Genomic DNA, 25801 nt, shown 5'->3' on the forward strand with positions numbered 1-25801 from the left:
AGAGAAAGATCATGGACATTCCAGTTCACGCAGGCCATGTTTCTACCCACGGTGATGGGAAGACGATGCAGGACAGACTGATGCGGTCGGACTACAGTTTGCACAGCGTCCCTTTGGCTGCATATTGAGAAGTGACTGGAGAAGAATAAAGAGGAGAAAGGAAGTTTAGGAGGCTTGTCAGCTAGTCCAGGAGAAAGATGAAAATGGTTGGGGGCGGGGACGGGTAAAAAGTGGTCTGATTCTAGATCTGTTTGAAGGTAAAAGCAACAGGACTGATTCTGATTGAACAGACAAGGGTTGTAGACACAGAGAGGAATCTGATGGGAGCTGCAAGGATTTGGCTGAAAAGATCACCAGGGCAGATCACGAGAATCTACCAGGGAAACATTTCAGTTAAGCAGAATCAAACTTTTCCCTTCCCAAATCCCCAAAAATGAGATAAAAGAAAGAGAGAAGAGGAAATGGAGGTGAATGGCAGAGGTCTGTAAGTAAAAGCTAAGCACTTGCAGTGAAGTGACCAACAGTAAGCTGACTGATTCAGGCTGTATAACTCTAGAAAAAGAGGCTCCAGACATATCTGAAGTCAGGTGTGAGGGGCAGTGAGTCTCCTCCCCAACCAGAAGATTTTCCCTCTTGAATTGTGAGAGAAGACAATGAGTTTTCTCTTTAGAAGTTAAACCAAAGAGTGTTTGGGGTCAACAGGTGCAGGGACAAAGCGCTATAGTAAATGCAGGGATCATAGAGAAGGCTGCCTGTGATAGATGATTTCATGTGTCAACTTGGGTAGGCTCGGTGTTGTTCAGTTGTTTGGTCACACACTAGTCCAGGTGTTGTGATAAAGGTATTTTATAGATTTTCTCAGGATATAAGAACACTAATCTACAGAAATAAGGGCCCACTGAGTGCTCAGAAAAATTATTTAACAAAAGCATGTCACCATGAAATTTTCAGAAATAAGGGATGTAGAAAGGGTAGATGCTTCTAGAATATAAGAAAGAAAAGGAAAGGAAAGGAAAGAAAAAAAGAAAAGAAAAGAAAAGAAAAGAAAAGAAAAGAAAAAAAGAAAAGAGTAACCTAATTGACATTGCAAGAGTATAATGTTGAAATAAATTTGTTGAGTGAAAATGATTCTATACAGTGGTAGAATTTCAGATAGTTATGAGTGTGGAATAAAGTTAATTTCAGACATTCAAAATTCTAAAAACACAAACAAACTACTTCTTCCCTATACCCTTCCTCACAAGCTACTGAAGTGTGTCCTCTACCAAATACACATATAATATAAGAAAAAAGAACACATCGGATTCAGGAAATCGTATCCAGCAAAGGAGATGTGTAAAGGAAATTCTCAGTACAGCTGATATATATATACACATCTCCTAGTGGTTCTGTTTCTCTGGAGAACCCTAACACAAATACCCTTGTTAAAACTCCTGATTATTTCTGTGTCTTCAATTAAACAAACCATTTACTGAATGCATGCAATGTACAAGAAACTACACTAGTACCGTGGCTACACGAGTTGAATAAGATAATCCTTGCTCTCAAGATATTGAAACTCTAACAAGGGAAATAATCAACTGCACAAATACATAAAATACAAGAATGTTTAAATATGATAATTATTTTCATTAATGATGATGATCTCCATTCTACATTTTCCTTAAGAGAGAAGACAATTTTCCATGAACCTTTGGAGAGAAGTTTTGTGACAACTGTGCTTAGGGAAGTAGCCAGTAAGGTATTATTCTCCTAGAAAACCAACACTATAAATAAATTGCATAAAAGAAAGGGGCCAGAGGGAGACAGAGGAGACCATCAGGGGAAAGAAAATATTACGTATGAGTTTCTAATATTTTCATGTTTAAATTTGATTTGTATTCTTATCAAAATTTATATGCAGATCATTTTAAAACTCAAATAGAATTTAAAGGCTCACAGCTTATCGGTCCACTGCTCCATCCTTCTCCCAGGAATCTCCCTGCCCAGAGCAATCACCTTCAACACTCTTAGATGTTTCTTCTGGCTTTTATTTCTGTATTTCTCAATAACATATATATGTATGCATAACAATATTTCTCAATAACATATATACACACACATATATATGTTCTCAACAACATATATATGTTGTTCCATCTCAATTTTGAAAATTTAGATTATTGTCTTTCTACATTAGAGGATAAGTATTCAACTTCTTATATCCTTCCTCAATAATCCCTCTATTTGGTTAAATCAATATTCAGAGATTGACTATATGAGTACAGAAATCTACTTCACAGTTATGCTATATAATATGCTTTGATTGTATTTCCTTTCTTGAAAAATTTGCCTTTCATTAGTTTCATAGGAATCTCCTAGGAATTTCTAGGCATCAAAACCCTCCAATAGAACTATACTCAAGAAATCATTTTTGTTGTTGTTGTTTTGTTTTGTTTTTGTTTGGGGGGTGCTTTGTTTTTGTTTTGCTACTGAATATATGGACTTCAGGAGGATCTGAACCCCTGATCCTCCCATTCTGATTTAAGCCAGCTGATGTCTAGTTCTGTTGCACAGCTATATCCTAAGAGCAAAACACTCAATAAGCTTTACAACAGCTAATCACTCAACAGGATATAACATTTGATCTATTAGCTTTGGCTTTTTTTTTTAAATAAATTATGGTTGTTTGTGTAGGAGACTGAGTACCATATTTCCAAAATTAGAGATATTAATAAATAGTAAAAGAAAAGTTTCATCTTAGCATATATAAAAAAAAGTGATTGCAAATTTGGAAAGATGATTCGGAAGCCGAAAGAGTGCAAGGTATTATACCTTTCACACGGGCCATCCACACAGCTCTCAGTAATATTCCTGTTTTCTGAGATACCACATCGCTCCTACCTGAAATAGTGCCCCCTAGAAGCCATGCTTCTTTTATGTGATCCTGACACTCCTGGCCTTAATGTATTGGCTCAGACATAGCCACCCTAACAAAACTGAGTCAATTAGAATATTCTTCTTGAAATTGTAACCACAAAGTAGCTAATAAGTCTCTCTGTATTGCTAGAATGGTAATGAGGTAGACACTTAACCATGCAGAGAGGGAGAGACCAGCAGAGTGTGTCCTTCTACAGAGAGAGAGAGAGAGAGAGAAACAGAGAGAGAGAGAGAAACAGAGAGAGAAACAGAGAGAGAGAGAGAGAGAGAGAGAGAATCAATATGGGAATGAATGATTGAATTAATGGATATATATCAGTGTGAGATTTCTAGTTCCTGAGTCCTGACTGCATTGTTTCATATCAGGTTTTATGGGACAGCCAGTGATAATATAGCCCCCAATTATGTTGAAGCTGGTTCAAATTATTTTCTGATACTTACATCTCACAAAGAATGAACTGTTCATCAATTCCATCCTGTCCCTTTGGATTTACTTGTCTCACTGGCCAATGTGAAAGGAAAGGTTTGGTTCCATTCCCCTAATCTGGACTCCTTGTCCTGTAACACAGGGTTTCCATCCTACCTATTTCTGGCAGGCAAATCTCCCTTTTGGCACCATGTTCTTTTTCACAGGCTCAGAAAACTCAGAACTGATTGGGTAGACAGAACCTTAGCACAGCTGTTAAATGACTAAAACATGTATATTTATCATGACATTATACTGGCTTTATTATGAAGCAAGTATATTGTTTTGGTTAGATCATGTAGAGGCAAGGAGAAAGCCATGGATAGGGTCCATCTTTCTCCCAGTTGGCAAACACGTAAAAAGAAAGGTACAGTGGGACTAAACAGTAGCCTATTTTATTAATGTGATGTCATTAAAAAATAATTCTAGATGCTCCTTCATGATGCCAGAACATGTAGCCCATTTAGTAAAAATATTTGGTCAGCTTTATTCAGAAAATCAGTTCATCGTCTGAATATTTGGCATGGTATGGATAATTAAGTCAAGTTTTCCTTTCTCTGGGAAGCAAAATTTATTCTTGCTTTTATTAGTTTAGATTTTTTTCAGTTATTAGAAGGGGATTTACTTCTAGTTGAGAAATTAAATATAAGTAACTCTCAATTATAAAATGTCTGATTGGCTGGAATTCTTCTAAAGGGTCATCCCAAATATAGATAGCAACACAGATACACTGAATAATCTTGAACACATTAAATAGTTACATCTGTGTTTGATGATAATATAAACACATCAGTGTTGTTGCAAGTAAATTTTTTAGATGTTCTAACCCCAAAATAAAGAAGAATCATCTAATATGGGATAATGAAAGGAGAGTCATTGTGCACTGAAAAGGCAACACATTTCTCTCTTACCTGGTCGACACTGATTACACCTTCTTCCTTGACGATTAGGCAAACACAGGCACTGGCCACTGATTGGGTCGCAAGTGGTCCCAGGTAATGTCCCCAAGGAGTCACACTCACACATCTGGCAGCCTTGAAAATTGCCACTGGTCAAATTGTACCTGTGAGGCTCACACTGATTACAGCGAAGACCTGTTACTCCTAATTTGCAAGGACATTGTCCTGTTGATTTGTCACACAGCAGAGAGCCATTTACTGTCCCAGCCTTATCACAGTTACAAGGCAGACAGAGGAAAGAATTATTTTGCTGGAGGAAGAAGTATCCTTCCAAACATTCATTGCACTGCCTCCCTCCAACCCTGGGCTTACACAGGCACTGCCCTGTCTTAGCATCACACACAGTTCCAGGGAGGGATCCAGCCAGGTCACAGTCACAGGCCTTACAACTGGGGATGTCCAACCCGTAAAAGTGTTCTCTGCAGGTGTCACACTGAAGTCCTCTGGCTTCTTTCTTGCACTCACACTGCCCAGAAAGAGGATCACAGAGCTTGTGCACTGAGCCGTGGAGGTTACACTGGCAGGGCTCACATCCATCATCGTTGTAATTTCGGAGAAATTTAAATCCAAAATTGCAATGATCACATCTAAGCCCTGAGGAGAGAATTTGTTTAAAAGAGTGAAAATGATGCTATTTGAGCTTTCAAGGCAAACAATGCTGCTGCCAACATTTAATGCAGATACAAAATGTTGAGTGTTGCCTCACAGGTAATGCCATAGAGGCCCAGTCGTACATTCGAAATACAATAACAATACTTACTTTGGCAGTAATATACAACTTTATTTCTGTAACGTGATTTATGAAATTTTATGACTTAACACAAAGAGAAATGCTTCCTGCAAATGTTGCTTCTCTTACACATACTGGAGCTCCTTTTCTCTTTAACAAATATTAAAATTTTTATTTTTAATTATTTTAACAAAATGCTCACGTAAAAGTATGGTAGACTAAAATAAAATTTCAAAGCTACTCAGAATAATTACTTATTACATTAGTGACTTCCCTAAAAATCAGATGCTCCTACAATATTTAATAAAATGTTAAGCTGATAGCTATTTTGTGTAATAGTATATATACTTTGGACATCACACCTTTAAATAATTAATATAAATAAAACTTATCCAGAGCAATTTTTATTTCAATGCTTTTATATGCCCCTATATTTTATTATTTTCAATTAATATAAATTATGCTCTCCTTGGCTCATAAAGCAATCACATCGCTTGTCATATTGTGTGATTCAGAACATTCCTCTTTAAACACTAAGTAAATTTTGCTGTTATATTACTTCTATTTAAAGGAGTATTACATATATACATTTCACAAACAGAGAAGAATGTTTTCTCATCTAAATCTAAATCTTTGACAATTTAGGTTAGTTTCAGGAAGAACATTAGAAGGAAAAAGAATAAAACAAAAATGTTTGAATAGCAAAGGTTGAGATGCAAAATACTTCCTTTAGATAGTTTTCACATCCCCGTGAGTTTAAATAACTGACTACGTGGGGTTGAATCAATTGAAACATTTATCTCAAGCTACGATCGCAATAAAAAAAAATTAGTCCTAAAACAGCAGTCAAAAACACACTCAGGAACTCATATTTAGAAAAGCATTTCTTAAACTGGAAGGAAATGCATAATAGATATGTATATATATGGATAAAAATTCAAGAACTCCAATGGAAGGCAAGTTCTTTAACAGTGATGAATGACTCACCTAAGGCATATCATTTAATTTCAATAAGGAAAATAAAAAAGGACCACTATTGCTGCAAATTTTAAAAATAACTGTATTGTTAACAAGAATTATGACTCATTTTGAACTATTAAAATTGGTCTACATGGATTCATATCATATCAGTTTTAAAAATATGCGCAGTGCTTATTTGAATATGCCATACATATTCCTGACAGGCAATCTATTCCTAACGATACTCAGGAAGGCCTACAGGGCATCACATTCGCTGTTAACAAGTACAGGCAAGTTAGCCCACTTGGCATTTAATTCACATTCTTCTCCCTTTTTATTCTAGATGAATGACCTACTTTAATAAAATTATTGGTGCTAATGTATTTTACTGGTGATAGAATCATTAGTAAGATTTAACAGTTTTGTTAACTCTAACAGCTTGCTTTCCAAAGCATATACAACATACACCGGTATTTTCTGCTTTTCTTCATATTAACAAGGTAAAATTGAATAAGGACATTTGCTAATCCCATTAAAAAAAGAAACATACATACATATACACACATATAAACACATATCGAGTTCATGTTTTTATCAAAAATTCTGCATGTGTAGAAATAACTCCAGAAATAATAATATCAAGATCATGATTTAATCTTCAAAAATACATACACCTTCCTACGGAAAACTATCTGGATCAATAAAATAAGACGTGGCAGGGAGGTCATAACACATTCCAAGTAAATAGAAAATTTTGATTTTTTCCTTCCTTCATTCAGCTCTGGAATCTAACCATCACAGGAAAGATTCCACTGTTATAAAAAAAATAAAAGTTTCATTGTCTTTAAAGGTCTTTCCTTAAATTTTGTTTTCAGATCATGAATTTAAAATACATATTATATCATATTAAAGAACAAAGGATGACACATAGATTGAATTCAAAGGTACTGGAATTCACTTGGCGTCACAGATAGCACTTATAAAATGATAGGCTTTTCTTTAGAAGTTACCTATTCTTTTCCTTCCAAAAAGTTAGTTTTTGTATGGCTGAAATGCAGAAGGGCAAGTTATGTCAATGATTTTGATGTAATCTTTCTTTAAAACAGAAATTTTGTGTCTTATCATTAACCATGTCTATATTTTTTAATTAAATTAAAATGAAATGATTGTCTGGCTGAATTGTGTAAAATGAGGTATGTATCACTACCTATCTAAAAGATAAAGGATTAGCTTTTGAGTTACAGCACAGAAAGGAAAATGTTATCCAGAATATGTTCATCTGTATGTGTATATGTATGTATGCATTGCGTGTGTGCGTGTGTGTGTGTGTGTGTGTGTGTGTGTCTGCCAGGCATGTTTTTATTATTATAAGGCTCAGGTTAGTGTTAGGAAAACCACGAAAGACTTGGTGTCTTGAGTGACAATAGAAAGGTAAAGGTCTTTTTTTAAACTTCCTATATGAACCAACACATATTCAGTTAAAATACAAGACTCACTTCATCAGGAAACTTTCCTCTCATAATATTCTCATATATCAACATTTCAAAGTGCATTATGTACATAGTGCATTTTGGGCACTTGATAAATTTTGTCCTTATGTGGCTATGGTTCCCCTCAAAAATGCTGGATGTAATAAATTGCTATAATCAAATCTAATTTCTGAAAAATACCTGTGGGAGTAACAAACAAAAAAGCACGTCTTGTATAAAAAAAATGATAAATAACACCGAAGGTAGCTGTTTATTATAATCAGCTTGGCACTGAATTACAAAATTAAAATTATGTGGCCCTTTATAACTAACCCTACCAATATACATGATCTGTGGAATTATGCTGACTTATTTTGCATTTCATAGGAACAGTTCAAAGAAATATAATAGAAAAAAATGGAAAGATTTATCACAAAGGACCCTGTAGCACAGAATATTTTGAAAAAATCCATTTATTTTGGTCTATTAAGAAAACTAGCATGGAAATGATTTGCTTAGAACTCATTAAGTGTAAAACATTTTGAAAAAGTGCTAATTTTCTAAAAGAAACATCTATGCAGTAAGCAAATTATATTTTTCTATGACTTATTAGTATGGGACCATGTGAACTAATGCATCTACAGAATAAAGAAACTTCTAAAAGGTTGATTAAACTAAGCTTCAAGCTGTAGTTTGATAGAATTATTAATTTAATCATTTTTAGACAGTTAATTTCATCCAAATTGTTTTTTTTTTCCCAGCCTGCCTTGAGCAAGGAAACTTGCTTTACTCTTCAGTTAAGAAATCAAATAGAGAATTTTATCCCAGATGGTAATAGAGATGTGACTGTAAACTTTTGCATTACACATACCAATAACATTTGCTTTGCACTTGCACTGGCCTGAATTTTGGTGACAGGTAATATCTCCATCCACTGTCCCAGAGGTATTACAGTTACAGGGGCTGCAGCCATCAGGATCCAACTCTTGTAGATTGTAGAATCCGTTCTGGCACTGATTGCACTGTCTGCCAGACACACGTCTCTTACAATTACACTGGCCTCCCATCTAGAGAAGATACAACATTTTGTAGAATGATGAACGTATCTATTTTTAGATAATTTGCTCATTAGGTACAAGACAGGGAGGGAGGAAGGAAAAAAAAAAAACTTTAAACAGACAAGAAGGTAATAAGGTATGTTTCCTCCTGACACAAAACATGGGAAGCTTCAGCAGGGTGAATATATAGAACTGAATGAAAATAACCCCCAAGAAAGTCAGTAGTATGTGACTAAAAGGGAAATGTGGAATTAAGCACTAAGTACCACATAAAGAAATCAAAATATAGTCATGGGGAGATTGAAAATAGAAAAGAGCCAGCAGTTCATTTAGTCTCACAATTTTACCTCTCATCTACTAGTTTCCCCTCATCTACTGTCTCGTTGACCCAAACTTGCTTGATACATGCCGGGTGCTTAAACTAAGAGCAGATCTTTCTATAATTTATCATCCCATCACGGTTTCAACAGTGTTTAAAATAAAGTTCTTTGTTAATATAAGCATTTGTGCCTACTGATATTGACCCTGATAACTTTTTTTTAAAAATACAATTCTGTTTTTAGGAACATTTCAGCATACTTATGGCTCATTTGTAACACGACTTAGTTACATTAAGTATATTTAGCTGATTTATATTGTTATAAAAAATGCAACAATAGTTATTTGTTTCAGAGTAATATCAAGTAAATAACAACTGAAAAAAAAGTATTTTTCTTCCTCAAGCTGCTGTTTGAGAATGAAATGCACAAAAGGTAGAATGCTTATCTACTGTATACATAAATAATAGCATGTTGTTTAAAGAAAGATAAATAGAGGGGCGCCTGGGTGGCTTGGTCGGTTAAGCGTCCGACTTCGGCTCGGGTCATGATCTCACGGTCCGTGAGTTTGAGCCCCGCGTTGGGCTCTGTGCTGACAGCTCAGAGCCTGGAGCCTGCTTCCGATTCTGTGTCTCCCTCTCTCTCTGACCCTCCCCCACTCATGCTCTGTCTCTCTCTGTCTCAAAAATAAATAAACGTTAAAAAAAAATTTAAAGAAAGATAAACAGAGCCTAAACTTTCCCTGAGAGAACATATCCATATAAAATGTGAAATTAATATGAGAAATTTAAAAATAACTTAAAGACTTGAAAAAGAGATGCCAGTGTAGACATCAAATCAAATCTCTTATAAAGTCACCGGCATTTTCTCCCTGGTTTTCTTTCAAATGAACTGAATCTAGCTTTCCACATTTGGAGACTGGGTTATTACATAGGGAAGTAACCAACGTGTAGACAAGCATGATTTCATTTACCTTTAATCTCAAGTACACTAAAAACGATCAGGTTGGGGGCCACCTGGATGTGTCAGTGGGGTAAGCATCTAACTCTTGATTTTAGTTTAGGTCATGATCTCATGGTTTGTGGGATCGAGCCCCACATCTGGCTCTGCACTGACAACTGCAGGGCCTGCTTGGGATTCTCTCTCTCTCTCTCTCTCTCTCTCTCTCTCTCTCTCTCTGCCCCTCCCCTGCATGTGCATGCATGCCCTCTCTGTCTCTCAAAATAAATAAATACACATTTAAAAAAAGATATCAGGTTGGGATTCACATGTAAAAATGTAGAGAAGCGTTTTTAAATTAAAGAATTTAAAGAAATCTATCCCTGCTCCATTCTTCCTCATGTGAGCTACAGGGACTGACTGGACTCATTCTGTAAAGATAAAAGAATTGATAGATGAATGTTTAATACTCTGAAAACCAGAGGTTGATACATGTACCAGGTGTAGTTGTAGATAATGATGAACTTCAATAGCAAAGATGCATATAGATCCAGAAAGATATGCAAAACCATGAAGTATTACTTTGTGCCCATGTTCCCCACCCCACTCTCACCCAGCCCCATGGAATCCAGACAGTTACTCAAGACAGAGATTTTATGTGGCCTGCAAAAGTAAGTGGTCTTCAATGGTGAATACGTGTTATATATAACCATGAAAATCTAACATCCTTTGATTACACACTTTCCTGCAAATAAGATAATACAATTTTACTCCCATTTCCTTAAAAGTTTGTATGGTACATATAAATTATATCTTCTTTAAGTCTGCTAGGTGGTGAAAATGTGGTTTCAAAGTAAGTGATAAAGGCTTTATGAAAAGTTTTCATCTTAATCAGTTTCTCAAAATTCATCTGAAAATACAAATATATTTCTGTACAACTCAGTTTCATTTATATGTTGGCACATAAATCTACTCATCCTTCAAGACCAATTCCTGTCCACCAAGAAGTAGAAAGACAGAAGGGTGTGCTTCTCTCTTTATAAATACACTTCGCTTCTGCACTGCAAAGGAAACAATCAACAAAACTAAAAGGCAACCGACAGAATGGGAAAAGATATTTGCAAATGACATACCAGACAAAGGGCTAGTATCCAAAATCTATAAAGAACTCACCAAACTCCACACCCGAAAAACAAATAATCCAGTGAAGAAATGGGCAGAAGACATGAATAGACACCTCTCTAAAGAAGACATCCAGATGGCCAACAGGCACATGAAAAGATGCTCAACGTCACTCCTCATCAGGAAAATCCAAATCAAAGCCACACTGAGATGTCACCTCATGCCAGTCAGAGTGGCTAAAATGAACAAATCAGGAGACTCTAGATGCTGGAGAGGTTGTGGAGAAATGGGAGCCCTCTTGCACTGTTGGTGGGAATGTAAACTGGTGCAGCCACTCTGGAAAACAGTGTGGAGGTTCCTCAAAAAATTAAAAATAGGTCTACTCTATGACCCAGCAATAGCACTGCTGGGAATTTACCCAAGGGATAAAGGAGTGCTGATGCATTGGGGCACTTGTACCCCAATGTTTATAGCAGCACTTTCAACAATAGCCAAATTATGGAAAGAGCCAAATTATGGAAAGACATTTCCAAATTATGGAAATGTCCATCAACTGATGAATGAATAAAGAAATTGTGGTTTTGGGGCGCCTGGGTGGCTCAGTCGGTTGAGCGTCCGACTTCGGCTCAGGTCACGATCTCACAGTCTGTGAGTTCAAGCCCCGCGTCGGGCTCTGGGCTGATGGCTCAGAGCCTGGAGCCTGCTTCTGATTCTGTGTCTCCCTCTCTCTCTGCCCCTCCCCCATCATGCTCTGTCTCTCTCTGTCTCAAAAATAAATAAAAACGTTAAAAAAAAATTAAAAAAAAAAAAAAAGAAATTGTGGTTTATATACACAATGGAATACTACGTGGCAATGAGAAAAAATGAAATATGGCCTTTTGTAGCAACATGGATGGAACTGGAGAGTGTTATGCTAAGTGAAATAAGTCATACAGAGAAAGACAGATATCATATGTTCTCACTCTTATGTGGATCCTGAGAAACTTAACAGAAGACCATGGGGGAGGGGAAGGGGGGAAAAAGTTAGAGAGGGAGGGAGCCAAACCATAAGAGACTTAAAAACTGAGAATAAACTGAGGGTTGATGGGGGTGGGAGGGAGGGGAGGGTGGGTGATGGGCACTGAGGAGGGCACCTGTTGGGATGAGGACTGGGTGTTGTATACAAACCAATTTGACAATAAATTTCATATTAAAAAATAAAATAAAAAATAAAAATACACTTCCAAAAAGTCAGATTCAACACTTTTATGTTTCCATTCTCTTTGGTTGAATACTTCTACACTAACCCAGTTAAATATTACAACCCGGAAAAGTCGTGGGGATGAAAGGTACAGTGTAGGGAATAGAGTCATGGTATTGAACTAGTGTTGTGTGTTGACAGATGGTAACTACATTTGTGGGGAGCGCAGGGCAACGTAGAGAGTTGTCAAATCACTATGCTGTACACCTTAAACTAATTTAACATTGTATGTCAACTATACATTAGTAAAAATCAATAAGAAAGTAAGGAAAATACACTCCTGTAATTGTTATCTCCAGAAAGATAGGTAAAATTTATATTCACTTAAAAATATAGAAAACAAAAAGCCTTAAGAAAGAAGCAATCTGTTAAGGAAAGAGCTTTTGAATATTAAAAATACAACAGGCAAAATAAAAATCTCAATAAGAAGACTGGAAGAGAAAGTGGAGAAAATTATTCAGAAAGAATAATAACAATAGAGACGAAAAACAAAATAAAAATGGAACATTTCCAGAAAGACAAAAAAATAGAAAAAAAATAAGGGAGAAAATTACCAAAGAATACAAAGTAAACATTTTTGCAGACATGAAATGACAGTTTAAAAGGACTCAACCAGGGGGACGCCTGGGTGGCTTGGTCAGATAAACATCCAACTCTTCTTTTTTTAAGTTTATTTTATTTATTTTGAAAGAGAAACAGAGTGTGCAAACAGGGGAGGGGCAGAGAGAGAATACAAAGCAGGCTCCACATTGTCAGCACAGAACCCAACACAGGGCTTGATCTCAGAACCCTTGATCTCACGAACCATGAAATCATGACCTGAACTGAAATTAAGAGTCTAGCGCTCAACCAACTAAGCCACCCAGATGTACCCCTTTGGACTCCTGATTTAGGCTCAATTTATGACCTCATGGTTCCAGAGTTTGAGCCCCTCATCAGGCTTCATGCTGACAGGATGGAGCCTGCTTGGGATTCTCTTTCATTCCTCCTCTCACTGTCCTTCCTCCACTCTCTCTGTCTCAAAATAAATAAACTTAAAAAAAAAAAAACAGGGCTCAGAATGTGCTGGCAAAATTAATGGTAGGGGGAGGGAAGGGCAACATTTGGTAAAATCCCACAAAGCATTCAAACAAAAGGCACAAAAACATCTAGAGAACAATAAATCCAACATGAAAGAAATATAGAATATCAATGAAGTGTTCTACAGTGTTATAGTAATCCAGAACACTAAATCTTAACTTCCAAATTATGAGTGAAATTATTTTCCAGTCTACAATTCACTACCAGGTCAAACTATCAGTTATCAGTGAAGAAAGAATCACAATACTTTTCAGATATGGGAGGATTTAAAAAATATAACTTCCTCTCTCGGGAAGTTCACGGAGGACACGACACCAGCAGATTAAAAACAAAAGGTAAACAAACAGGGCCACGTGGCTCACTAGGTTGAACATCCAATTCAGCTCAGGTCAGGATCTCACAGTTCGTGAGTTCAAGCCCCATGTAGGACCCTGTGCTGATAGCTCAGACTTGGAGCCTGCTTCAGATTCTGAGTCTCCCTCTCTCTCTCCCCCTCCCCCACTCACGCTCTCTCTCTTTCAAAAATAAACACTAGAATTTTTTTAAAAGTAAACAAACCATAGCAACAACAATTCAAGCATGGGATAAAGGGGATGAAGATTCAGAAGTATGTGGAAAGTGTCAGGCTAATGGCTGGGCAGGAGACAGAGAGGGCCATTGGTCCAGACTATATCCAAAGGATGGAACCCTCTGAGAAGGTGGGGCCATACAGATGTACTCATTATACTTGGACATATTAAAAAATAAAAGACTTATGGATATGCATGTCGCAAAGATGTCAGCATTTGGGGGAGAAATTAGGGACAGACTACATAGAAAGCTAAACATATATAAGGAAAGGAGTTATTCAATCTTTAAATTATTAAATCTTTACTAAGGTATTAAATATAGTCAGGATAAAAGATTATGAACATTTTTGAAGACAGAGTCATCATGATTTGCTGACAAATTATATATAACTGCTAAGAGAAAGAGAATTCAAAAATGATAACCATGGGTCTTACCATGAACAATTCGAAAGACAGAGTTGCTGTTAGCTAAGATGGGAAAGGCTATGGGTGAAGCAGATCTGGGGGGAAATCAGGAGATAGGTTTGGGACACATTAACTTTGAGATATCTGCTAGATATTGAGTATTTAATTTAAAATATGAATGTGGAATGCCCTTGAGCATTGCCTGCATATTCACAATATTTGAAGTTAAGTATCAGCAAGGGAACAGAGGTAGATAGAGGAAAGATCCATAAAGAGGGTTCTGGAGAGGAATGGGGATCAAAGGATTTGAACTAATAGTATGTTTATTTGCTTAAAGGGAAAACAAAACACAGGTGTACACATTGATAATGCAAGGAAGGGAAAAGTCAAGTGCAGTCCCTGACTTGCCCACTATCATGGCCTCTCCTTTGGGAAGTTGACATCTACCCATTTCTATCCTTTTACAATACTGAGTCCCTCCCAAGTTAAAGCATTTTCCCTCTTCTGCTATCCTACAGCATTTTATTGTTAGATTACTCCATCCTGCAATTCCCCAGTGTCTAATTTAGGATTATTATATGCCTATCTGAAAATACCTCTTCCCAGGGTCCTATAAGCAACCCAAGGGCTCTAACCTGATGCATCTTGCCACCTCCCCTGGATCCAACAGGATTCCTGACACATAGTAGATGCCCCACAGGTTTATTTTGAGTAAATGAGCCTTTGATTTTCTCAAGCACTCCTTGGCTTACAACAATATCAACCTTTTCCTTTGAATGCTTAATATATTGCAGGCAGAGTGCTACAATGTTTTATGTATTTTTTTCTACTTATTAACAAATAATACTGTGAGGCATTATAATTCCAAAGGAAAACTAAGTGACTTTTCCAAGGCCTAGCTTAAATGGAAACTGAGGGCTATATCTATGGTTGCAACCCTCTGTGCTTATGGACTGTGCTATTGCGCCTTAGAATTTAACGCTCACTCTTATTCTATGTTTCCTCAACTAAATGGTGTAGGTATAAATTCCTTATTCATCTGGATGTGACATAACTACTAGTCACAGTATTAACTATATTCTGTCCCCCCAAATCTACCTGAATCTTAGTAATCTATAAAATGAGCATAAATATCCCTACATCTGTTGTCAGGATTAACTGAGATTATTAATTTCAAAGTATTTAGTATCATCTCTGGAACATAGTAAGTGCCTGTTAAAGATTAGCTATGATGATTACTATGCAGATTTCACACTGATGTTGAACAAATAGTAGTAATTGAACAAATTCATCAAATAACTGATAGTCAAACTTTTTTTTTCATCCTTCCAGAATACTTGAGGGATGTGTGGCAAACACTTGCAAAGTAAAAAGGCCTGTGCCTTTGCATCCTGTGGAAGGGCACAGAAAGCTTTGGATGATCCTTCTCTTCTCTCTTTTACTCATTCTACTCCAGCTACATAGCTTCTTTTCTGTTCCTTGAACACATGAGGGATGTTCTCACTTTAGGATACTTGTACAGGCTGTGCCCTCTGCCTATGATTCTTCACTTAGATTTCCACACAACTAACTCCCTCACCTCCTTCAGTCTTTAAATCAAATGTCACCTTCTCATTGGTACATGTCTTGACTATATATCTAAAATCGCAAGCCCCTTCCTTAAATGGCACTCCAGGTGTTCTACATTGTCCAACTTCTTCCATAACACTTAGCAAATAAACTTACTTATTTTTACATCGACAGATTTTTGTCCGTCTCATCTACTCCCCAAACCACATTATGATGGAAACCTCACAACAGCAGATTAGTCATTTTACCATGTTTGAAATGCAGGACACTTCATTTTATAGAAGATGAAACCAAACCTTAGACAGACAGTCAGTGGCCTCACTGCCAAATCGATGCTCATGGCCATTTTGCTAAATTCACTCTGCTTGTGATAAGCTACAAATCTAATGATAACAACAGCGAGGAGCTGTTATCCTGGACCCAAGGAAGACCCATTCCTAGACCCAAGGAAGGTCGACGCAATGGTCTGTGCCTGCGAGGAGATGGACGCACAGAGAAGAATCAGGAAAGCATTCCGGTTATTATTTTGTGAATTTCTCTGAATAGCACTGATGTTTGTTAATGACTGCCATAACACTCCCTGGTGACCACACTCAGGACCTCTTCATTTTGGATCATACTGCAAAAGCCTCTGTACCAGGCTATGTAGCAAGGGCGCACACATGCAGTCAAATGTGTGACCACGGAAACAATGAATTTGGCACAGATACCAGTGACAGTAGAAAAGAGTAAGATTCTGCAATAATTAGCTTCGCTTTCTCAGCTCTCCTCTACATCAAGAGATGAAATTCTGTCAGGCTGATTTCAAGGCATTGGATAATCCTTACATGAATTCCTTTGTGTTTAATGAAAACATGAAGTATGATTTCAAAATTAATAAATTAGGTGTGCATAGTCAATATTTATCAGAGGTTCTCTATGCAATAGACACTATATTTTAAGTAAGTTAAAGCAACTCTTCTAAAACAGCAGAAATATATGTCTTCCTATGTACTCATTTGGCTGGTGGTAGAGAAAATCTAATGTTCTGTAGATTACATCTTGTCACTGAACTCACTAAAAGCCAATGAGATAATGTTGATGTTGCCATGCAAAGTAAGAACCTGAAAAGCAAACTCAAAAGTTTAAGAATAGGAAGTCTGCCCTGGAAATTAAATTGGATTTGGAGAGTATTGTTTGAACAGAAAACAACAGAAAAGAAATACAAATGAGGGCGAAAAAATACATCTTTTAAGCAGTAGTACATTCTTCAGAATAGTCTTTTCTTTTACAGAGACTATAGACTTTTATAGAAATTCTTTAATCCAAATTCCACAATGTGGCCTCATCATGCCTCTCTGGTCTCTCATAACATTACTACTGTACCTCAGTGATGGCCCCAGAGTTTCTATAGGAAGGGCTGGATGGCAGCAATCTGGCTGGAAATGTCATACAGGCATTTGCTTTGTAACTACATTTGCTTCATTTCATACCTTTTTTTTCTTTCTTCATTTTGTACTACATCTGACCTCTGATACAATTTTGAATAGAAGCTGTAAGAGAAAACATCCATGTTTTGTTCCTGATCTTAGGGGGGGGCAAGTTTAATGTTTATTGTGAAGTATGCTGTTAGCTGGAAGTTCTTTGCAGATGCCCTTTTCAGACTGAGGATTTTCTCTTCTATTTCTAGTGTATAGCGTATATTTATCATGAAAGTGTTTTGATTTTTCAAAAGTTTTTCAACACTTATTGAGATTATTATATGGGATTTATGTGGCTATTGCATTTATTGATTTACTTTTTTAAAATGTTTATCCTGAGAGAGTGCCCACTAGCATGCATAAGTGGGGAAACAGCAGAGAGAGGGAGGGAGAATGAGAATCCCAAGCAGGCGCCGTGCTGTCAGCACAGTCTGACATGGGGCTCAATCATACTAATGGTGAGATCATGATCTGAGCTGAAATCAAAAGTCCGATGCTTAAATGACTGAGCCACCCGGGCACCCTGCATTAACTGATTTTCAAACATTAAACCGACCTTGCATTCTTGGAATAAATGCCAATCAATCACGATACATTACCTGTATTATATATTGCAGAATTCCATTGGCCAATATATTATTATTTTACATCTATGTTCATGTGGAATACTCAAATGAACTTATTTTTAAATGTTTTATCAGGTTATGAGATTAGGGTTAGGTTGCCCTCATAAAATGAGTTGGGAAGTATATACTATTCCTTAGTTTTCTGAAAGTCTATGTATGGCTGATTTGATTTACTCCTTTACGTTACTGATGAATTCACCAGTGAAGTCATGTGGACCTCAAGTTTTCCTTCTTGAAAGGGAGTTTTGAAATTTGAATTTTGATTGCAAATTCAGTCTCTTAAATTTGTACCAAGTATTCAGATTTTCTATTAGGTTTGTATTAATGTTCTATTTCTTCTTGTTTTAGTTTAATGTTAACTTGTCCATTTAAGATGCCAAAGTTATTAGGAGAGAGTTATTCATAATATGAAGTGTTTGTAGAATATTCTGTGATATCCTTTTGTTTTGTTTTGTTTTGTTTTTTACAATTTCTGTTGTTGGCAATTTGCACTTTCTTATTGATCAGTTCATCAAATTTATTAATCTTTTCAAGGAACTAACTTTGAGTTTGTTCATTTTCACTACCGTTTGCCCAATTTCTATGTGGCTGATTTTCAGGCTTCCTTTCCCTCTTTCTTCTACTCACTTTGTGTTTAGTTTGCTTATTTTTCCTTTTCTGGCTCAGAAAATAGCTTCACATTGATGCCTGGCTGCTTATCTGATGCAGTCACTTTGTCATTCATTCCTTATCATTAGGGCCTCTTTTCCCAGTTTTTTTAAGAGACTAAAATTACTCAAAAAGGACCGAGTTTGAGTAAGTATAGGAAAAGCTGAGGTAGTGCAGTTGAGCATTGTGCTAATAGGTGAGACGTGGAGTGAAGGATAAGCTTTGATTGGTAAAAGAAGTGGAAAAAGAAGGAGAAATAGGGACCATCACATAAGAAGGCAAACAACAAGAACTTGGGCTTGTGTTTTTTTCATGTATTCTAGATATTTACTTTCAGTTAGGCAGTAAAAGTTGAAAGGGACTTCAGAGAAAATAGGGACAATGATTCTATGGCCACAGAGTCTGTAAGTCTTTCCAAATGTTTTAAAAATTTGTTAACATTTATTCATTTTTGAGAGATGGAGAGAGTCAGAGCATGAGTGGGGGAGGGGCAGAGAGAGAGGGAGACACAGAATCCGAAGCAGGCTCCAGGCTCTGAGCTGTCAGCACAGAGCCTGACGCGGGGCTCGAACTCATGAACCGTGAGATCGTGACCTGAGCTGAAGTCCGACACCCAACTGACTGAGCTACCCAGGCACCCCGAGTCTTTCCAAATTTTAACACACTAACAGAACTAAATAGCAAAACCAAAAATAAAAAAAAAAAAACACCATGAATAATATTTATAACAAATCTAGGCGTCCAGAAACCCCCAAAGAACAGCAAATGGGAACAAACCACCAATAGTCACAAGATCTGTGTGGTATCCCTGTCTGTAGGGGACAAAGCAGACAGAAGTCACAGGGCATCTGCCTTTTGAAGGTCCTGAACACTAGATGCCCAAGGTGCAATGTACCCATTTGAGAACGGGTAACTGCATCTGCATCTGAATCTGAATCTGAGGTTTTGCTGACCCAGCAGCAAGTGTTTGTGAGAGATGTGCAGTGGGAAGTGAAAACTGGAGCAATCCAGTTTCCATGACCTCTCAAAACAGACAGGCCAGGGCACATTTTCAAGGCTCCACACTTAGGAGAAACTATTGAAAGTAGATGGGCACAACTGAGGGTCAAAACAATACTATACCTAAAGACAGAAATTCTGAAGTCAATATGGGTTTATCACTGGCAATGAAAAAAAAATCCTTACCGAGTTTTTTTAAAAGTAATAAACATTTCAGGAAGGATAAATTTAATTCAATGGTTTCTGTTTCTTTTATTCACTATGATGTACCTTGTGACAAGCACAGTGCATGAATTCTTAAGATATATGTTAGTTGATTAGGTAAATTATTTTCTTATTTTTATTTTTTAATATGAAATTTATTGCCAAATTGGTTTCCATACAACACCCAGTGCTCATCCCAAAGTTGCCCTCCTCAATGCCCATCACCCACCCTCCCCTCCCTCCCACCCCCATCAACCCTCAGTTTATTCTCAGTTTTCAATAGTCTCTTATGGTTTGGCTCCCTCCCTAACTTTTTCCCCCCTTCCCCTCCCCCATGGTCTTCTGTTAAGTTTCTCAGGATACACATAAGAGTCAAAACATATGGTATCTGCCTTTCTCTGTATGACTTATTTCACTTAGCATAACACTCTCCAGTTCCATCCATGTTGCTACAAAAGGCCATATTTCATTCTTTCTCATTGCCACATAGTGTTCCAGTGTGTATATAAACCACAATTTCTTTATCCATTCATCAGTTGGACATTTAGACTTTTTCCATAATTTGGCTATTGTTGAAAGTGCTGCTATAAACATTGGGGTACAAGTGCCCCAATGCATCAGCACTCCTTTATCCCTTGGGTAAATTCCTAGCAGTGCTATTGCTGGGTCATAGAGTAGACCTATTTTTAATTTTTTGAGGAACCTCCACACTGTTTTCCAGAGTGGCTGCACCAGTTTACATTCCCACCAACAGTGCAAGAGGGTTCCCATTTCTCCACAACCTCTCCAGCATCTAGAGTCTCCTGATTTGTTCATTTTAGCCACTCTGACTGGCATGAGGTGACATCTCAGTGTGGCTTTGATTTGGATTTTCCTGATGAGGAGTGACGTTGAGCATCTTTTCATGTGCCTGTTGGCCATCTGGATGTCTTCTTTAGAGAGGTGTCTATTCATGTCTTCTGCCCATTTCTTCACTGGATTATTTGTTTTTCGGGTGTGGAGTTTGGTGAGTTCTTTATAGATTTTGGATACTAGCCCTTTGTCTGGTATGTCATTTGCAAATATCTTTTCCCATTCTGTCGGTTGCCTTTTAGTTTTGTTGATTGTTTCCTTTGCAGTGCAGAAGCTTTTTATCTTCATGAGGTCCCAATAGTTCATTTTTGCTTTTAACTCCCTTGCCTTTGGAGATGTGTCAAATAAGAAATTGTTGCAGCTGAGGTCAGAGAGGTTCTTTCCTGCTTTCTCCTCTAGGATTTTGATGGTTTCCTGTCTCACATTCAGGTCCTTCATCCATTTTGAGTTTATTTTTGTGAATGGTGTAAGAAAGTGGTCTAGTTTCATTCTTCTGCATGTTGCTGTCCAGTTTTCCCAGCACTATTTGTTAAAGAGACTGTCTTTTTTCCATTGGATATTCTTTCCTGGTTTGTCAAAGATTAGTTGGCCATACTTTTGTGGGTCCAGTTCTGGAGTCTCTATTCTATTCCATTGGTCTATATGTCTGTTTATGTGCCAATATGATTAAGTAAATCATTTAAAGCTTGCTGTGATGTCATTGAAATGTATTTAGGAGATACTGTCAAATATAATAGGAGTTCTAAAAATCACAATTTCTACTAAATTTTAGTGGTGAATTAGTTATGATTATAATATTCTTTTTTTATTTTTTTTAAATTTTTTAAACGTTTATTTATTTTTGAGACAGAGAGAGACAGAGCATGAACAGGGGAGGGTCAGAGAGAGGGAGACACAGAATCCAAAACAGGCTCCAGGCTCTGAGCTGTCAGCACAGAGCCCGACGCGGGGCTCAAACTCACGGACCACGAGATCATGACCTGAGCCGAAGTCGGACGCCCAACCAACTGAGCCACCCAGGCGCCCCTGATTATAATATTCTTATAGAATACCTGCTCCAAATTCTTCTCTATTCAAGGAAAAAAAGCCCTATATATTCATAGATTTCAAAATATTTATCTCAATCAATACTGAAATATTGAATAATTTGGAACATACAAATCTACAACATAATTTTTAGTGTATTCCAAAGTTGAGTCTTTTGATTAGCCACAACCAAACTCAGACCTATAGAAATAAAATCCTTTAAGGGTGAGGTCAGGAATTTTTATTTTTAAAAAGTTGGGGCACTTGGGTAGATCAATCAGTTGAGCATTCGACTTTGGATCAGGTCATGATCTCATGACTTCGGCTCCGGTCAAGATCTCATGGTACATGAGTCCAAGCTCTGCATTGCACTCTATTCTCAGCACAGAGCCTGCTTTGTATCTTGTTTCCCATTCTCTCTCTGTCCCTCCCCTATTTGCATGCTCTCTTCCTCTCTCAAAAGTAAAAATGAAACATTAAAAAAAAGTTGCATTGGTGATTCTTATGAACATCAAGACTTAAGAACTAGTGTTTTAAGTACTTACTATCTATTCTATCACTGTACTAAGTCAATTGCTCCTAGGGACTCAGTCTTACTTTTCTTTTCTTCTAAGTTAGTCATGCAGCTCATTAAATTATTGATAGGTCCATCACTGAGCATCAAAGAAACATCATCTCTCCGAACTGAGTCAATATTGAAGTGTTCGTACTACTACTTATCTGAGTATAAATTCTGACAATAAACTCATTTTAGCAATTTTTTAAAAAGCATTTATGAACCATTTAATCATTTTCAGCACTGCTGGTACTTCTAAGAAAAAATATCTATCTATCTATCTATCTATCTATCTAACCATCCATCCATCCATCCACCCATACATACATACATTTTTCTTTACACAGTATATTCTCCCTGCTAAGAGCTGGCTGATGCATAAAATGTGGACCCTGAAAACCACTACATACTTCTAGTAGAGATACTTTTTTCCTTAAGCTTCTGACTCTCTAGAGAAGAAATATCAATATTAATATAACAGGCTACCTTTGTAAGATACTCATTCCACTTGGAAAATAAATAAATGAATCTGCAGTGGTTTCTGCCACATATAAATATCATGAATTAGAGAATGCCAGGTGAATAATGTACATCATAATACTTGTTTCCATTTAAATGTTTTGTGATACTGTTGTTTATCATCTTGCTCAGCTGTCGAAAATACTCATTTGAGAAGAAAGGCTTCTACATGGGTGTAAAACTAAGATGTGTTTTCTTTTCCATTCTACAATGTCAGTCATTTGTCAGGCTGGTATATTTTTATAGTTTCCCTTCCCCTCCAAAAGGCATTTCCAAGAAACTGCTTTCCAAACTTCCCCACCGTAATCTCTAAGGAGTAGTGCAAAAAGGTAAAATACTGAAGCATGCTCAAGCAAAGTGATAGTAGGAACAGAACACATTTTTTTTTTCTCAATACTTTGAGTGTTCAAGATGGAAAGAGTGTAAAGAGTTTCCCCACGCACTGTTGTTCCCAGCAATGTTACATACTTGAATGGTTTTAAGAGGAAGTACTATAATTATAGTCTTTCTAGTTCTCGAAGGGGTATAATTTCATATTGCATCATCTTTTTTTTTCTGGTCTCTTTTGCTCAGAGATTAGAAGCTATAACTTGTGAAAGAGGCATGCAGTATATGTCACTGTGTTAAATTAGAACATTTCATAAATGTCATCTGAATGGCACAACTATACAGTATAGTCGTATTATAGTCTGCTGAAAAATTAATATAGTAGTTATTAACAAGATGGTGTTTTGACTTTATCAATATGAAATATCTCATGGTAGCACTTAAAAAATATTTCCAACATGAATAAATACATTATCCATGTCTATAGTTAATGTTGTATAGAAATATGCTTTTATGAAAGTTAACTTATTTGATTCCATGATCATTTGTGTTTTATTTCGGTAAAAGCAATCAAAGTTGCTGTGGATTTGCACAATAGAATGTTTACTTACTATTGTGTTAATTTGTTAAACAAGTGAAAATGTAAATCTCAAATATACTGAGAGGAAGATGTCCATTGAGATGATAAATAAACTAAATAAATCATGCTTAAAAGAAAATACCTTTACAAAGTATTCAAATTAGTGTATGTGTAAGATAATAAGCTGAATCTTTGGTATAAATTAAGCACTAAGGGAGCTCTATTATCTTTTTAATATCACCCAAATCTCCATTTGAGAATTATATTGGTTCCAAGAAATTAAAATGCCAAGTATGTACACATTTTTATTTACTAAATATTTAGAAATTTGTTAATGGTTAGGATTAAATTAATAGGGTTTGGAATAATGATCCTGAAACAAATGGATATGTTTCCTTCCTACTTTTATTTATATAATGTATGTAAATATCCAGATGAGCAATCTGCTATGTGTTCCTCTATGTGCCAGTGCTAGGAACAAATGTTTAAGTAAGACCTAGCATCTCTAACCTCAAGCTGAGCTTTGGAAACAATAAAAGTTTTGAATTCCTGCTCTATCCAATTAATACTTGTGTGATCTAGCAGGAGTTACATAATTTCTCTGAGGTCCATGTCCTGAACTACACAATGGATAAATTAATAACTCCTTCACTTACTTGGTAAAAACTAATTGACTAAAAGTGCTTGGCATAATCCTTCATACATAGCAAATGCATCACAAATGGAACCTATGGAACTTTACAGACTAGTTTTTGTCCTCATGCATTTTAAGCAATATGTCAACTACCTGCCAATCTGTTTTATACATTTCAAAACGTGGCATCCCCCTACACAGTGCCAAAACCACAGGCAGATAGACCCAGGTGGAGAACAGTCCTTTTGCCCACCAGAAGCTTAACTATACCCAGTCCTGCATAACACTGGAGAATCTAATGTCCTTGCCACTAGGTCACCCTTGATACTGGGAGTGCATCTGCCTCTGGAAACGCTCAGCACATTTGTCTGTCAGGAGAAAGGAGGCTAGCTATATTCTGTTCTGAATGAATCAGTATCATCAAAAAACACATATAAAGGGTCTGTGATGTACTGACTACTTTTTAAAACAAACTTACCATACCTATATCCATATTTCATATGTAAATAATTTTTTCACCCTTTAATAATAACCCCAAGAAGATACACACACACACACACACACACACACACACACACACACACACACACATCTATCCTCCTATGGTGTTTGCCCTGGCTACAAGCCTTAAACTACCCATATTTTGAAATTGCCTTCAAAATCTATGGTCCCTAAGCATCCTTGATGCACTATTGCTCTTTATGCTTACCCCTTCATCTGGGAGCACCTAGAGAGGCCATGATTATCTTATTTACTTGTCCCTGGGGCTTCTCTCACATGTATTCATGAATAAGTATTTTCACCTTGCAAGCAAGCTGGTTCTCCTCCCATTCCCTCTCCCTCCCCACTCAGCCCTCTTTTGCTGACACGTGTGTTGAATGAGTTGTACCAGATCAACTTCCATGGATGCCTCTGTCACTAAATGGGGTCCACCCCCAAGCAGGCATTGCTTCCAATATTAATGGTGTAGTAACCCCAATGTGCTAATAAAGTACTATATTCTCAGGGTTTTCATTCAACAGAAGCCACTGCATTCTGCACGTACAAGAGAACATCCTTCTCATTTGGTCGCTGCCGTCTGTCATGTGGGCAATGAACAGAGATTCATCTGGCTCTCCATCAGTATCCGTTGTCCTCTTCCATAGTACACGATTGTATTTAGGAAGTGGCTCTCCAGCCAGGGACAACACTTTTCTAGCCTTCCACACAACTAGTGTGACTAGCTCTCACCAACAGTATGATAGCAAAGGAGATGTATGCCTCTTTTGGATCAAGACCTTTAGAAGACGAAAGTTGTTTCTCTACATTGGTTGTTTTCTTTTTTTTTTGTTTTTCCTTTCCTAGAGGAAGGCAGAACCAGGCAATGGAAGGAGGCTATGTCCCTGAAGTGTCCTCTGGAGGAGAGCTACCAATCAACCTGGAACAGTTACCTTGGAGGGGTTGTATGAATAAAAAATAAACTCCTATATTGTTTGGGCCACTAGTCATTTGGGGATCTATTTGTTGCATCTGTTTAGATTATCCTAACTGCCATTGAGTAGTAATACAGTGGGCCTTGTATCATATTA

At 37.0% G+C, this 25801-nt stretch overlaps 1 protein-coding gene across 1 annotated transcript in view; it reads right to left on the minus strand.

Annotated features, from left to right (window-relative positions):
- The window catches only part of USH2A (usherin), a 733950-nt gene that overhangs the window by 571155 nt on the left and 136994 nt on the right, over positions 1–25801 (minus strand). Inside the window, exons 11-12 of the mRNA XM_049634559.1 lie at positions 8375–8570; positions 4297–4938 (exon numbers count right to left, since the gene is read on the minus strand). Of these exons, the coding sequence (XP_049490516.1) occupies positions 4297–4938; positions 8375–8570 (838 nt within the window). The remainder of the gene's footprint in view (positions 1–4296; positions 4939–8374; positions 8571–25801) is intronic.

This window comes from Panthera uncia, chromosome F1 (assembly GCF_023721935.1).
Source record: "Panthera uncia isolate 11264 chromosome F1, Puncia_PCG_1.0, whole genome shotgun sequence".
NCBI classification, from domain to species: Eukaryota; Metazoa; Chordata; class Mammalia; order Carnivora; family Felidae; genus Panthera; species Panthera uncia.